Consider the following 16763-nt stretch of genomic DNA (forward strand, 5'->3'; position numbering starts at 1 on the left):
GGGTCGTTTTGCTAGACATATTTGATACATTCTGTTTGAAGTCATCGTAAATCTACCTAAGATTATACTACAAGGAGACTATTTCGTCGAAGTTGAATGTTTTATATTCATTTCCCTAAATGTAAAAAATATCGTCTAAATCTGTTAGTTTGGGTAACTAATACATCTTGACAATTGGCATAACCAGATTGCGTACTACTCAAATAACGTGATTTCGTAAAATGTATTTCTGAACCATTGACTTACAAATAAATGGACAACGGGTCTAATACAAAAACCACGAAAAAAATGTCCCAAGTCAACCTATTTAAACGTAGTGACATGTCAAGGAATATGAAAAAGCTAAAACGTTGAATTTAAATTGTGATGTCATCGTAGTACTGTCTAATTTTGCTTGCTTCGCTGTCAGTCGAACAAACGAAAACTAGAGCGCGAATGACGCTCTATATACGATTTTAACGTCCTATAAGTTCGGACACTTTTTAGCGCGGACCCGACGTCCTTATAATTGTAAGTCAATGGTTTGAACTAATTATTGTTCTACTACCTAACCTTGCGGAGTAATCACTCCTTGTAGGACTAATGGGTAGGATCAATTGTCGATAATAGATTTATTTACACTACGTCACAACTCTACACCGTCAACGTTCTCGAAGCGTGAGTTCGACATAGGTTCGACGTGAGGCAACTGCCTCTTAGTTTTGAAAATGAGTATGTAAAAATATTATTATTTAGGCATGCTCGGTTACATCTATGGCAATTTAACTGAAAATTAACAAATTGTGGTGTCACGCCTTTACGCCATTATTCGTGGGATGGAGCTTATTAATAAAATAAAATAAAAAGACATTTATTTATCCACAAAACACATAAACGAACATATCTGAACAATTAAAACAAAATAATCGTAATGTGGCCAAAAAGGATAAAGACCCAGCATTGCTGATTTTCATGTTTCAGCTTTAAGCTATTCGTTTGCTGCATCAGACCGGCAAGCGAAGTGTATACTAAACACCAATCAATTAATAGAGGCTGTCTGTGTTGCACTATAGATTCTATAGTTAATTTCAGATTTTATAACACGGATGTAAAAAATTCGTAGTTCAGTCGATTTATTTCGAGTGTCGAGTTATTTTAACTCCTAGTCACGGGTCTCCCTTGAGGCGAGGTTGTAGGCCATAGTCCGCTACGCTGACCCAATGAGGATTGTGAACCTTCTTCGACGTGCAGGTTTCCTCAAAAGCTCATGTAAATTTCAAATTTAATTTCCAAAAACTCTGAGGTGTAACAGCTGCTTCAAACCTACGGTCCTCCGCTTGAGCCGGTAGGTCAAACCATTAGGCGACCATGACCTTTTTGTTACGTATCATTCTAATCAAGCTACATTTTAAGGAGCATAGCCACGCGTTACTTGCTTATTGCCATCAATTAGTAATAACAACTACTAGTAAATTGTTTGTTTGTATTTGACGAGTAATATTTGGAAGTGTAATTTTTTATTACTGTAATATTTACGACCTTTTTAATATTACTGTTATTAACATAAAAAAAAAAATCGTATTTATTTGATATGCCAAATACATTATAAAATACAAACAATTATAAAATATCGAATAATTCATTCATAAATAATAAAAAAAAATAGAAAAAATAGGAAATCTAATAATAATAATAGAAAAAAAACAAATAAGGAAACAAAAAAAGCATGTCAAAAAGGTCCATGACACAGCATTTGAGGACCATGCTAATTACCTAGCCCTCGCTGATATTCTGCCGTGGCCTGTCATAAAAATAGAACACCACAATTACAACATTTACTCATGAAAAAAATAATTAAATTTGACACATACAACATTTACACTTGAAAAAATAATCAACTTAAATAGTAAATTTAAATTGCACAATACCGAATATACACAAACAGCTATTGCACAAAGCCCATGTCGCGAGATAAACATATAGCGATGATTTAGATAATAACATAAGCATTTATCTACATCATCGCTTAATGATGAAATACATTGTATGCCGATGTAGATAGATAGATATGCAACACGAATATATAACTATAAAAATATTACTTTGATTAAAAAAACATAACGAAAAGATAATACGTAAGTTCTTTTAGTTTTATGTGCATTATTCAAGGTCAAAAAGAAAACAAATGCACAAATACACGATGATTACCCTTTACACTACTACTTAGAATGCTTATAGTATGGTCACCAATATCGAGCCGCGTGTCAGCTTACACTGGATGTGTGCCATTCATAAATAAGTTTAATTCGTATTCTTAATATTTGATTTGTATTTTGTTTTGTTATTAATTTACTCGTTTTGGAGTCCACGTACTCTGAATGTTCTTTTGCGGAAGATATTTCATGAAAATATTTTCCCAGAACTGAATCTCTTGTCCGTCGGGGGCAGTGCCTGCAGTCAGCTTTTCTCCGATATCTAAGTAGTGTTTGTCTTTCACCGAGTACTCAGGCCATTGCACGCCCAGCTCAGAATCAGGAGTCGGATTTCTGGGGAATAAATTAAAATGTGAAACACGAGAGTACACAAACTTAAGATTTATATTCAACCATGCATTATTAAAACGTACCAAAGCTCCAACGTCTTAAGTGCTGTATGTAGGCTTTAGTTTGCCTTTTGAGTGTATGAGTGTATGAATAAAATAATTGATAATGTTATGAAATTCTGTTAACTAAATTGGGAATATTAATTTTGAACTTCATCTTTCTATTGTATATTGTAAACGTCATCGTTATTTGAAAGTCAATAATGATAAATCACAAGTTATCTTACCCAAATTTGGCAAAATTTGTCCACAACTTTGTTACTTGTTCGATCATCTTGAATTCCTTTGAGTCCGTTTCAAGTTCCTGCTTCATGTAATTAGGCTCAAATAGGTAAGCCAAATCATCGCAATGACTGACAAACATTCTGTTTCCAAAAACTTTTTCCAATTGGTACAATTTACTGTAAAGGTTCCTTTCGGATTTGCAAGTGAATTTATAAGAGTAAGTTTTGTTTTTCTTCTTGTTAAACTTCAGTGTTTCAACTACGCCGTACACAAATGAATCAATAGATAAGAATTTTGCGATTTGGTCAAAGTTATTCATCGAAGCTGGTTCGCCTTTTAAATAATATTCCCGCATTTTTTTGTCAACTTCCAATTGTAAGTTTTTAGGGCAATTGGCACTTATTTTCTTCGGTACAAAGAACTCTGGTGATTCATTCGCTAGTTTTATGAGTACTGGAACGAGATGAAGTCCCAATATACCTATTATACCAAAATATTCATCTTCAACATATCCAGCCATAACTTCTACACCAACATGAATATTGTTACGGATCGCTTCATCAACATTGCCATAAAAGAATCTTTCATTTTCACCGAATTCCTTTTCACTGACAATTGTAAATTTTTTACCTGCGTCAGCTGCTTCTGCACTTTGATTCGAAGGTGCATTGGTTAAGATCAAAGATTTAATGGGTTGTGATTTGTAGAATTCATACAGTTCTTTATCATCGTTAGAATCAAAACCCAGTTTTTTTGCTAACGCTATAGCGTCGTCCCGAGGCTTATTACTTTGGGACCACCAACAAGCGGAACTTCCGCTCTGTAGTATTGCTCTTTTGAAAAGTCCTTTAGACATTGGCGATATCAAATGATAACCAACGCTGCCAGCACCAGCACTTTCACCAAAAATTGTAACATTATTGGGGTCACCTCCAAAATGACTAATATTCTTATTAACCCATCTCAGTGCTGCAACTTGGTCTTTCATGCCAGCGTTGCCAGGCGCATCCTCGGTGTCTAAACAAAGGAAGCCTAATACTTCTAGTCTATAGTTTATAGTAACTAGTATCACATCGTGGCTGACAAGGAAATCAGGGCCATAAAAGTCATCGTTACCACTTCCCCAGTAAAAAGCACCTCCGTGGATCCAGACCATAACAGGCAAAGGTTTATCTGGTTTGGTATCAGGAGTATAAACGTTGAGATACAGACAGTCCTCGCTGCCAGATGGTGCACCTTTCTTGAAACTATCAACTTGATAGCAAATAGGCCCAAACTCTGTTGCTTTGCGTGTTCCTAGCCATCGCTTAGGCGGTTGTGGAGCCTGGAAGTGAATATAAATAAAATATCACTATTATTATTACAAGTAGCACAGACGATAACAATTGTAAAAAACGTTTTGGTGTTGTGAAATATTGATATGATACAGCAAATAAAATTTATTTACTTACTTTGGTTTGGCTTCTTATCACCGATATGACACCAATGCAAGTAAATAGTTACTTAGACCAAAATTTTAAATAACATCAGTAATAACACAATAGTAAAAAGTTTATGCCTATGCTTAATTTGTATAAACATTTCACAAAATGTTGAAAGCGTACCTTAAACCTCAGGTTTCCAAGCGGCGGCTGTGCATAAGGTATTCCCTTGAAACTGCAATATGATTTGCCGAACTTATTTTGCACAACTTCTCCTTCCAAGTGGCCTTCACTCACTCGCACGTACGCCATTGTTGACTTCTGATCATGATTTAAAAAGAAGTATGATTTTCCGAAAACTGAGGACAGCCGCTATCAGCGTGATATTGCCAACTTAGTGGGCTTATCATAAAATATGGAAAAGTAATAATTTGAATAGTATTTTAAACAATCGGGTAATAAATTATTAAATAATTTCCTTAGGTAGAACTTTATGTACTAAGCAATTTTAAATAGAAAACTACCGCCTCCTAACCTCGCTTCAGAATTTCAGACGAATAACGTCCGCTACTGGACATTAGTTCGTGCGTTAGGAGGAGAGAGGCCGAGTCGGCTCATAGTTAAGGGCTACGGACTGGTTTGAAAAAATTCCACTTAAATAAGTGAGTTATTCATTAGTTCAGTTCATATTAAGCAGTTGTTAATTGGCAAGCAAAATAAATAACTTCTTGTTGATAGGAAATTTGTGTTATTAGATTTTGGGTGTTTAATGGAAACCCTATGGCAATTTCACTGCACAAATCCTTTGATTACCGCAATCTACGATCAAATTGATTTAAATAGAAAAAGTGCCACTGCCTTACCTTCAAGTAATTGACGATAACATCTATTTAAATTATCTTTGAATACCGGTAACCGATAAAACTGGACAAAAAATGCAAAGCTTGTATGTCACAGCAATACCGTAGCGCTTTCGCTACGCGGGCTGTGCTGGTGTTTCTTTTGGGCCGAAAATTTATACTACAGTGAAATGAAATGACGAGCAATGCGGTAATAAGTTAGACAGAACTGCGGCGGTCCGAAAGCTAACATAGAAAAATAGTATTTTATTAGCATACATACTTGTTGAATAACAAGTATTAATGATGCTATTTTTTAAAATAACGGGTTACCGGTATTACACGAAGATTGTATCTAAAAATACAGATATTACTCACGATACGGTTTAACTCATTTTTAGTTTATCTTATCGGATCACCGATAGATAGATTACCGACGATATTGGCAACCTAAAAAGGAAATTTTATTTTTTGTGCGGGTTTTAAGCTGTAAGATCTTTTAGGGTTTCTTAGAGTTTATTTATTTAATGGTTTAAAATTTACCAACATTTGATTACAATCTTAATTACGTAAGCTAGGAACACCTTAAACTAAACGTATCAAACAGTTACAGGTAACTACCACTTGCATTAATAGAAAGACTATTAAATTAACAACATGATTTAACAACAAGTAAAAGGAAAAATCAACAATCATTATAACAACAGCAACAATCAATAGTGAAAGTAATATAATATTACATTCGGCTTACTACAAAAAAAAAACTACTCAAATATTAAAGTAAGTACTTGTTGAGTAAAGGAAAAAATTGCAAGAAAAAAAGGGAAAAAAGTACATATTCAATTAATTGAGAGTATAACGGAACGTATCCTGCTAAATGAGTCACTATGAATATCAAATCGGTCACTATGTTCATTTACCCATTTGTTTAGTCTTTAGGTGGGAGAATTGGATCCAAATACTGTTTTTCGTAGCGGTGGACACAGAGGAGTTATTTTACTCCGAGAAAATCTAACTGGGACACGTGTATTAAAGTTATTTAGTTAGTAACTGGGTGCATTCGATTTTATGAGAAATACATAAACTATAGTCTTATTCAATCAATTGTACCAGAAAAGTAAACAAGCAGACCATTGACCCGACCCTAGTTTAGTGACGGCCAACGGTACTGCCAACCACAAATCGATAAACTAATTGAATGAATCGATTTGTTTAATTGAATTTGTTGGAATAACTAGGTTTTACATAATAAAATGGGTTTTGCGATTTCGTTGCTGATTACTTACTATAAAAAAATATATGATTCAAAAACATGAAATTAGATTTTTTTTCTTACATAACCTATTCTCCACCCGCCATCTTCTATCTTATATAGCAAATTTAAAGTTACCGAAATCTAATTTTAAATCCTCCTTCAAATCCTTACACTTAGATATTCGTTCGATTATGATTAAATTTTCGATTCATTAATCGATTACAAAAACTTTAATTGAATGAATATGCTGCCTAACCCAACTCACGAGAGAAACAAATGTAGGCCATACAAATATTTCTCCCGGCCCGGGAATCGAACCTGGGACCTCAGTCATGGATGCAGTTATTATGTGTGTACATTGTACGAGTAATTTTTCGAATAATAGTTATTTATTACTGTTATATTTACACACCATTTTAATATTACTGATAGAAACATATTTATCTACATCGGCAGCTTAATATCAAAAAATACATATATGCCGATGTAGATAGATAATATTGCAGCACAATATTCCTACAAAAAACAGTTGATAAAAATTGCATAACACGTATCTTAGACGTATATTGTTACATAATTATAAAACATATTATTTTAACTATAGAAAATTTATCGAAAAGATCATACGTAAGTTCTTTTAGTTTTATGTGGATTATCTAAGGGCGCATCATAAAGCCTCCGCCATTTTTAAAAAAGAAAACAATTGATTAAATTAATAATAAGGCAAAAACGAATACACGATGAATTACATTACTAGCTAGGACGCATGGTATGACCACTAATATCGAGCCGTGTGTCAGCTTACACTGGATGTATCACATACATAAATAATTTGAGTAATTCATTGACTTACAAATAAATGGACGACGGGTCTAATACAAAAACCACGAAAAAAATGTCCCAAGTCAACCTATTCGAAATTTAAATTGTAATGTCATCGCAGTATCGCGCTGTCAGTAGAACAAATGAAGACTAAAGCGGAGTGTTGCGCTCTGTATACGATTTTAGCGCCTTACAAGTGCGGACACTTTTTAGCGCGGACCCGACGTCCATATAATTGTAAGTCAATGGAGTAATTGGTGTTTTTAATATTTAATTTGTATTTTGTTTTGTTATCAATTTACTCGTTTTGGAGTCCGCGTACTCTAAAACTACTTTTATGGACTATATTTCTTTAAAATATTTTCCCAGAACTGAATCTCTTCTCCGTCTGGGGCAGTGCCTGCAGTCAGCTTTTCTCCGATATCCAAGTAGTGTTTGCCTTTCACCGAGTACTCAGGCCATTGCACGCCCAGCTCAGAATCTGGAGTCGGATTTCTGGGGAATAAATTAAAATGTGATACACGAGAACTAAATATACGAACTTAAGATTTATAATCAACCATGCATTATTAAAACGGTCTAAAGCTCCAAAGTTGTAAGTGCTGTAGGTTTTAGTTTGTCTTTTGCGTGACTTTGTTTAATTTTTTGCCAATAAAATAACTGATAATGTCATGAAATTCTGTTAACTAAATTAGGAATATTAATTTTGAACTTTGTCTTTCTATTGTATATTGTAAACGTCGTCGTCATCTAAAAGTTAATTAAGACGAATGATATAAGTTATCTTACCCAAATTTGGCAAAATTTGTCCACAACTTTGTTACTTGTTCGATCAACTTGAATTCCTTTGAGTCAGTTTCGAGTTCCTGCTTCAAGTAATTAGGCTCAAATAGGTAAGCCAAATCATCGCAATGACTGACAAACATTCTATTTCCAAAAACTTTTTCCAATTGGTACAATTTACTGTAAAGGTTCCTTTCGGATTTGCAAGTGAATTTATAAGAGTAAGTTTTGTTTTTCTTCTTGTTAAACTTCAGTGTTTCAACTACTCCGTACACAAATGAATCAACAGCTAAGAATTTTGCGATTTGGTCAAAGTTATTCATCGAAGCTGGTTCGCCTTTTAAATAATATTCCCGCATTTTTTTTGCAACTTTCAACTGTACGTTTTTAGGGCTATTAGCACTTATTTTCGTCGGTACAAAGAACTCTGGTGATTCATTCGCCAGTTTTATGTATACTGGAACGAGATAAAGTCCCAATATACCTATTATACCATAAAATTCATCTTCAACATATCCAGCCATAACTTCTACACCAACATGAATATTGTTACGGAGCGCTTTATCAACATTGCCATAAAAGAATCTTTCATTATCACCGAATTGTTTTTCGCTGACTACGGACCATTTCAATGCGTTGGGTGATTTTGCGGCTTCCGAGTCATTTGAAGGCGTATTGGTTAAAATCAACGATTCAATGGGTTGTGATTTGTAGAATTCATACAATTCTTTATCATCATTTGAATCCAAGCCTAATTTCTTTGCGAACTCTCTAGCCTTCTCCCGAGGTTCAACAACCTGGGCCCATGGACAAGTACAACTTCCACTCTGCTGTATTGCTCGTTTGAAAAGTCCTTTAGTCATTGGCGATATCAAATGATATCCAACGCAGCCAGCACCAGCACTTTGACCGAAAATTGTAATATTATTGGGGTCACCTCCAAAATGACTAATATTCTTATTAACCCATCTCAGTGCTGCAACTTGGTCTTTCATGCCAGCGTTGCCAGGCGCATCCTCGGTGTCTAAACAAAGGAAGCCTAATACTTCTAGTCTATAGTTTATAGTCACTAGTATCACATCGTGGCTGACAAGGAAATCAGGGCCATAAAAGTCATCGTTACCACTTCCCCAGTAAAAAGCACCTCCGTGAATCCAGAACATAACAGGCAGCGGTTTGTCTGGTTTGGTGTCAGGAGTATAAACGTTGAGATATAAACAGTCCTCGCTGCCTGAAGGCGCATCTTTTTTGAAAAAATCTACTTGATAGCAAATAGGCCCAAACTCAGTTGCTTTTCGAACTCCTTCCCATGGCTTAGGCGGCTGTGGAGCCTGGAAGCGAATATAAATAAAATGTCACTGTTATTGTTACCAGTGGCACATATGTCGTTATTACTGATAATAATGATTTTTTATGTTTTGTTGTTCTATAATATTGTTGGATTTGTATAAAATTGATATGATACAGCAAAATTTTAAGGATGTACCTTAAACCTCAGGTTTCCCAGCGGCGGCTGCGCATAAGGTATTCCTTTGAAGCTGTAATATGATTTGCCGTACTTATTTTGCACAACTTCTCCTTGCAAGAGGCCTTCACACACTCGCACGTTCGCCATTGTTGTCTTCTAAACAAGAAATAAAAACTAATATGGTTTAAAGTCGTAGAAAATCATACTACGAAAATTTTCACGAGTTAAATCCATGATGATGTAAACAAGCAATTTTTAAAATGACGCCACAATGTAAAAACAAGTGACAATCAGATGAAACAAACTGTATTCTACACCCAAAGAGTTCCATTTTCAAATGACATCATTGAATAATTAGTAATTACAAAATTACTTTTTAAATATTGTTTATGTAAGTGGCCAGTTCCGGAAACTTATATTGCGCTGTATGTACGTCGTACGCGGAGGCAGGCTCCTTTCGTGTACTCCAACATGAGACAACAGCGTTAGGTACTACGCAATTGTTAGTGTGAATGAGACTTTGGAAAGTGACGTTTTTAGTGTAGTGTGCAATCTTGTGATTGACTAATAAAAATGAATCAAACGAGGGTAGTTGCTGGCCGCCGTTGCCGTCACTGCCTGTGCCCGCACCCGTATTGAACTCAAAGTGAAGGCGCAGGCACGGCGGCGGGTACGGAAACGCGGGTCTTGGCGTCATCCCTTTTCACAGTACCGAAGCGGCTAGATCCACATGTTGAAATCGCAAACAGACGCTAGCCCAAGCACTGTAAAAGGTACGGGCGGACCGAGACAATATGCACGCGCTGTTGAATACAACGAGCGTCTACGTACATTGCGAAACATGTAAGAAAGAAAGGAAACTGTTTATTGTACAAACACAAACAAACTGTGTTTGTATATAAACAAAAAACAGGAATAATAATAGAAGATAAACAAAAAGAATAAAAGCAATTTACATGATTTATGCAGTAATTACAGACGGGTGAGAGTCAGAATGGCGGTTGTATCTGACAAATTTAGTATCAAAAAAATGTACCTAAATTGTACTATTTAGTACCTGTGCTTAAAAAACCTCCATCGGAACGAAGTTATAGCAATATTAAAGGTACACCCGCCATATTGACAGTCAACATGGCGGGAGTACCTGAAATAACCAATTTTTATTTAATTACTTACTATAAAAACCTATTATTTAAAAAAATTGTTTGCCGATTAGTTCCTGAGAAATAAGACTAAATTTGTTGAATGTCAGAAGGGTGTATCTTAACGAATCGTGACAAATTTAGTACCAAAAAAATGTACCCAAATTGTAATATGTAGTACCTATAATTGAAAAAATTGTACCTACTGAAAGCGATTACAACAGGTATTGATGATGCAATTTTTGTTTATAACGGGTAACAGGTATTAGATAACATAAAGATTATACGTAGGTTGAATAAAAAAAATACGGTCACGATACATTTTATCTGGTTTTAGTTTATCTTATCGTATTACCGATGATATTGGCAACCTAAAAAGGAAACATTTTCTATTCGGGTTTTAAACTGACCTTTTAGGGTTTTTTTGAGTTTAAGCGTTATTTGTGTGGTCGTTGGTTGTCCCTGTCTACCGACCCGAGAAATATGGTTTTCCAGAGAGACAATGGGCTCGATGGCAAGACCAGGGTACAGCAGGCGTCCGAGCCAAGCCCTCAGACAGTGATATGCCTTTGCTCTGTCCTTTATCACTGATGGGCCCGGATTTGGGTACGGACTGTGGTCCGTGCCTAGCTGCAGAAACGGACATGTTTGTCTGCCCCGGTTGGGTGTGGCCGGGGTATCTGTCTCATGAGCAGCTAGCGCGTCTTAGTCGCTACTAAGTCTAGTCAAGGATCTGAAGCGAGGTGATGCGCGGGACACGTGAGTTGCCCTTTAAGTTGGAAGCCATGTCCGGACATTGTCACAGGGCACTGCGACTGGCATCTCCGGCACTAGCCCGAAGAGCTAGTAGAGGATAAGCTAGGTATCCTCCGGTCTCTCCAGCCGCTTAGGTTATTGGGAACTGGAGAGACGTCGTTTTTCGGCGTCAGGAAGTGAGCGTGCATTACAGCTCCGCCACCAATGAGGATATTTGGTAGTGGACTCAGAGTCGACGGCTTAGCGATGGCAACTGCTACTTGTGCAATGCGCAACGGGAAGTGAGCGTGCCTACAGCTCCGGTACCTATCTGGAAAATAGGGAGGGTACTGTACGTGCACCCGGGGCGGCTCACCCGAGGCAAGAGGTTCTCGAAGAACCGGATGAAGTGAAGTGACAGAGGTCTGGAACAACCCTGTATACTGGCTGATATGGGGTCAAGACCTGAACTTATAAGGTTCCTGTGCGCGCACAGGTTATAGTTCCCTTCTCGTAAATCCTAAGGGTCGGTAAGTAGGGTGACTATAATCAAAACTAATGTAGAAAGATATGGGGCTGGACGTCGGTTGGGCAGTAAAATAAGGAACAACGTGGGCTGTGATGCACAAGTTCTGAAGAGGCCCTTAGTATTCGGCGACCGTTTTATCTGTACAAACTATTTGGATTACTTAAAGCCTACATTATTAATACTTATTACAGTAAATTAAGTCATTAGGGATAGGGAAATACTGCCACCTTACTCATTTCAGCCGCCAAGCAATGATATGAGCGTTACTGCGTTCCGGTTTACTCGAGTGATATATGTATAATAGTAACACAGAAACGTAATTACAACTGATTCTTATACATAAAAAGGAGAATAGAACTAAAATTCACTTACTTATTATGTATTACATAATAAAATCCAAAAATTGACGTTTAATCATAAAGCCGCCACGCAGTTCTAAGAGCATGACTGCGTTTAAAGGTTTGACAGGTGCTGGTGAAATTACAGGCACATGGGATTTGTCAACTTATGTCTCAGGGTAACGTGCGCAGTGGCAGTGCCACTCAGATCTTTGCGATTTAAAGTGTGAGTCTCTCTGAGTGGCACTGCAACTGCTAGGCCCACAATTAGTTCGTCCCGTCACATAAAAAAAATTAAATGTTCGGTGTTAATATTTTCGTGGTAGGTACTGCTAGTCGTCGAGTTTTTCACAACATTATAAAGGACAGATCAGAGGACAACTGTGTGATTTTTACCTAAACGTAGCCGTGGACGCTAAAGTAATTCCTATTTTGTTTTAATGACACACAGTTTTAAATAAAAAAAACCATATCGAGTTCTTAGGTTTTCGCGATTGTTATACAGTCAACCGTGACCATGGGACCTGTAAAGGGCCCGAAACGTCGGTTTGTTTGAAAAAACAAATATACGCGATTTAAATCCGGAAAAATAGTTTCATTCCTATAAAAAAAACCACTTATTCTGCTGATAAATAATTAATTACACCAGGAGTTTTGTAAGTGAACAAAGTTAAAGTAAGTAGGTGTTCGCCATATAAGGCTAGGCTTCTAAGTGTAGATATACAACATTTATAACATTTTCTCCTTTTGATTCCCGGGCCGGAACAAATATTAGTATGGCTTACATTTATGTCTCGTGAGTTTGGGTGTAAATTGTGGTTGTCTATGTGTGTATGTAACCTACCCATAATGTAACGTATATATTTATTTATAACCAATACACACTAATAGCCTCGCACTAGAGAAACTGTATATCGTGGGTGTCATGGACACGCATAATATAGACAATCCTAAATTACACCCATATTCATGAGAGAAATAAATGTCTCTTCTTCTCTTTCATATCACTCTTGACAGAGTGGTCGTAGTCATCACGGAATACGTTTGTTGACGGCTGATGTGGCTTGCCTCACGACTACTCGCCATCTCTCTATGTTGGTGGACTCCCTCGTGCACTCATGTAAAGGACTGCCCACTGCAGATTTTATTTGATCAGTCCATCAAATGGATGACCTTCCGCGCAGTCTAGTGTCCTCCACTCTGCCTTGTACAACAAGACGGTATATGGAGTCAAAATTCCGTCTTGAGACATGACCGAAGAATTTTAGGATGCGAGTTTACAGTAGACAGACGCTGCTTGATGCTGAGTTCTTGGAGTATGGAGGCGTTTGAACGAAATTCTGTCCACGATACCCAAGCCTTCTTCTCCAGCACGACATTTCCAGAGCGTCTATCTTCTTCTTCTCGTTTTCACGGAGCGTTTTCTCTGCAGCGAACAGAAATAAAGGGAAAACCAGAGTTCGGACCAGCCGGATTTTAGTGGCCTTGGTAATGTTTATATAATGATAATGAAATAAATGTAGACCATAATAAATATCTCTTCCGGTCTAGGAATCGAACCCGGAACCCCTGCGTGGCAGAACAGCATGCTAACCGTTCGGCCGCGTAGACAGGTGAGCATATGAACACAATTTGTAGTGAATAATGTTGAAAATGGTAACCTATCCGAAACTCGAACATTGTTTTCGAAAACCCACGAGAGAAATAAATATAGGCCATACAATTTTTTCTCCTGGCCCGGGAATCGAATGTTGGACCTCTGTGTGGCAGCACGGTAACCGTTAGGCCACGGAGGCAGTTGTCGGGCGACTGAAATGTCGGGCGTCCAGCGGCGAGATGGGCAGACAACATCGTAAGCTTCGCGGGGCGAACCTGGATGAAACTAGCGCAGGGCCGTGGGGAGTGGCACAAAAACATGGAGGCCTATACCCAGCAGTGGGTGAAGTCAGTCCTTATATGATGATGAAAATTAGGGAATTTTATGTAGTATTAGTATCACTAAGAACAACGGAATCCATTCTATGTCACTATTAAGTACAACCAAACTAGAACCAATTCCTATTAATTTCCAATTGGTCTTACCCATAGTTACCCGAAATCGAGGTAGTGGAATGTTGTTTTTTATTTATTTTATTTTATTGATTTACGTAAATAAGAATAAATAGATATTCTAAAGCGCCGTCAAACCTTACTTGGGTTTGTCTCGATGCCATTCATTCCTTCTGCCACGAACGAACTTTAACACAAAATAAAATAAAAAGACTTAAAAATAGGTAGACATTGTTTTTATCTTTTAAGGCGAATGTAATCTGCGGTGTTTAGAGGATTTCTTTCGACGAAGTCGTAATTATATTTTTTTGTATATTTGCACTATCATTGTATTTCTTGTTATTTTTCTTATTTCTATATTTTTCTGTGTTAAAAATTGTACCACCATCCTTTTAAACACAAACAACATCAAAAGATAAAACAACTTATGCATAAAACTACCTACCGTGTCTGTTCTACGTTTTGAATGATATTGAAATGGCCTATTAAACATTTGTGAACGACATTATGAGGGTTGGTGACACGAAATCCATTTGTTATCGAAGCTTCATTGCAGGGCGGGAGTCATATTATGGGGTCCCACTATAGATTTTGGGACGTTATTTATTGCAGTTTGCATAGAATCGTAATGGGCTTGCAATTCTCGCGGTTACTTGGTATACTTGATGGAGGAACGGTATGTAAACAACATGATGGATGATATAGATTTTAAAATTTAACTGGTTAATCATCACCAACCCATTACCCAAAGTCTCACGACTGGGTACGGGTCTCCTCTTGGGGACATAACACGTTTTCCGAAGGATCTGCACCTTCCTCTATGTCCAGGTTTCATGGCATATTTTTCCTTCACGAAAAGCTCATGGTAAATTTCAAATTACATTTCGCACATAAATTCCGAAAAACTTGGCGATGCGAGCCGGGATTCAAACTCACGGCCTCTGCTTTAGAGGCAGTATAGATCAAAGCGTCAGGTCAACACGGCTTTTTTGTTTACAAGTTTCTTACCATGGTACCTACTTACCTACTTCGATGGCGCAGTCAATCAATCAAATTATTTATTTGCTAGAAACATGGTGATCAAGATAACAAATAGAAGAATCGGTACAAACATGTTTTGCTACAAAATATTCTAGACGTGCAAAAAAATGCAGTGATTCAGGTCTTTTTAAACTTCATCTCTGCAGCGCGGTACGTAGAACGTCCGACCGGTAGATGTCCACTCGGTCGTCATTTCTTATCACTTACTTTGTTGGTAGGTCAATGACGGCTTGAATTATTTTTATTTTCCTAATATTTCAAAACGGTTACACGTTCCATGGTCATGGGTTGACTGTGTGACTAACGGAATGACGAAATATCGAGGAAATAAAAATTATTTTTACCAAATACAAAGTTCGAACGCACAGAAAAAACCACGTCCTTGCTGCACCGTAGCATTGCTCAAACCTTTGAGCTCTAGCCACGGGTCCAGTTACCAAGTCGTACAAATTCTCCTATGTGTTTTTGTTATACATTTTTGTACTGACTTTTCGGCATTTATCGTCGTTAGTAACATCTAAACGAAAAAATTTTTCCTGTATGTGTGACCTTTGCATTCATAATCATAACAAAACTACTGGAGAGTGGTGAAAAATAATCCAAAAATTCTTAATAAATAAATTTTCACATTTACATTTTAAGCGGTACTCACTCGGGCTTAGGGTCCACTGAAAATCAGAGTCACAGACTTTACTCAGCTGTGACATTAACTATGTGGACCCTCTTATATACGCCACACACATGACGTTTATTTAAATTGAGTGTTGACTGTTTAAAATTGGATTATGTCTGCTTCATTATTTTTCGTGGTATTTTATTTTTATTTTTGCTTTGTCTTTTTTAAATTTCCTTCTTTCAAAGTCAAACAACCTTCATTTCTTAAGTAAGCAAATTACACTTCAAGTCGTCATATTGATTCATCGAGTATATAACCAGAAGTAGAGACGAAATAATCCATCCATCCTTGGCAAGTCATCAGGCAAATGGGCCTTATATCACTTTTAAACATCAACTCTCGTTTGCACTGAAATCACAAATTAGAAAACTTAAATAGTACAGCGCCAACAAATGTAGTGTGATTCACGTAAGATCAAGCTTTCAAAATATCGTTGAAGTTACGTAGTCGTTCGATCGTAGTTCTATCCAAAATTGGTATTCACGTATCGCTTGAACGAACGTTGATATGCGTAGAATCGAAACGTAACAACTAATGAACGACATCTTCATTGACTTACAAATAAATGGACGACGGGTCTAATACAAAAACCACGAAAAAAAATGTCCCAAGTCAACCTATTTACACGTAGTGACATGTAAAGGAATATGAAAAAGCTAAAACGTTGAATTTAAATTGTAATGTCATCGCAGTATACTATCTAATTTTGCTTGCTTCGCTGTCAGTCGAACAAACGAAGACTAAAGCGTGAATGACGCTCTGTATACGATTTTAACGCCCTATAAGTTCGGACACTTTTTAGCGCGGACCCGACGTCCATATAATTGTAAGTCAATAGACATCTTGGATTGTAAAATTT

General features: G+C 37.0%; 1 protein-coding gene across 1 annotated transcript; it reads right to left on the reverse strand.

Annotated features, from left to right (window-relative positions):
- Positions 1–1945: 1945 nt before the first annotated feature.
- Positions 1946–15895, reverse strand: LOC113229395. The gene is made up of 7 exons (XM_026462966.1): positions 15881–15895; positions 9413–9547; positions 7933–9257; positions 7487–7638; positions 4411–4586; positions 2809–4130; positions 1946–2525 (listed from the first exon to the last, which is right to left on the reverse strand). Exons 2-7 carry the CDS (start codon positions 9539–9541, stop codon positions 2324–2326), a joined length of 3306 nt encoding a protein of 1101 aa, XP_026318751.1. The 5' UTR covers positions 9542–9547; positions 15881–15895; the 3' UTR covers positions 1946–2323.
- Between the last annotated feature and the right edge of the window lie 868 nt (positions 15896–16763).

Source organism: Hyposmocoma kahamanoa, unplaced genomic scaffold (assembly GCF_003589595.1).
Source record: "Hyposmocoma kahamanoa isolate Upper Pololo Valley unplaced genomic scaffold, ASM358959v1 62, whole genome shotgun sequence".
Classification (NCBI taxonomy): domain Eukaryota; kingdom Metazoa; phylum Arthropoda; class Insecta; order Lepidoptera; family Cosmopterigidae; genus Hyposmocoma; species Hyposmocoma kahamanoa.

What these genes read in the sequence shown, in the direction of transcription:
- LOC113229395 (XM_026462966.1), bottom strand. Translation starts at nt 9,541, where the DNA reads ATGGCGAACGTGCGAGTGTGTGAAGGCCTCTTGCAAGGAGAAGTTGTG. An exon ending in AAATATTTTAAAGAAATATA is followed by an intron (nt 4,587 to 7,486) that starts GTCCATAAAAGT and finishes GGCTGTCCTCAG; the next exon opens with TTTTCGGAAAATCATACTTC. An exon ending in TTGGAAACCTGAGGTTTAAG is followed by an intron (nt 4,131 to 4,410) that starts GTACGCTTTCAA and finishes ATTCACTTCCAG; the next exon opens with GCTCCACAACCGCCTAAGCG.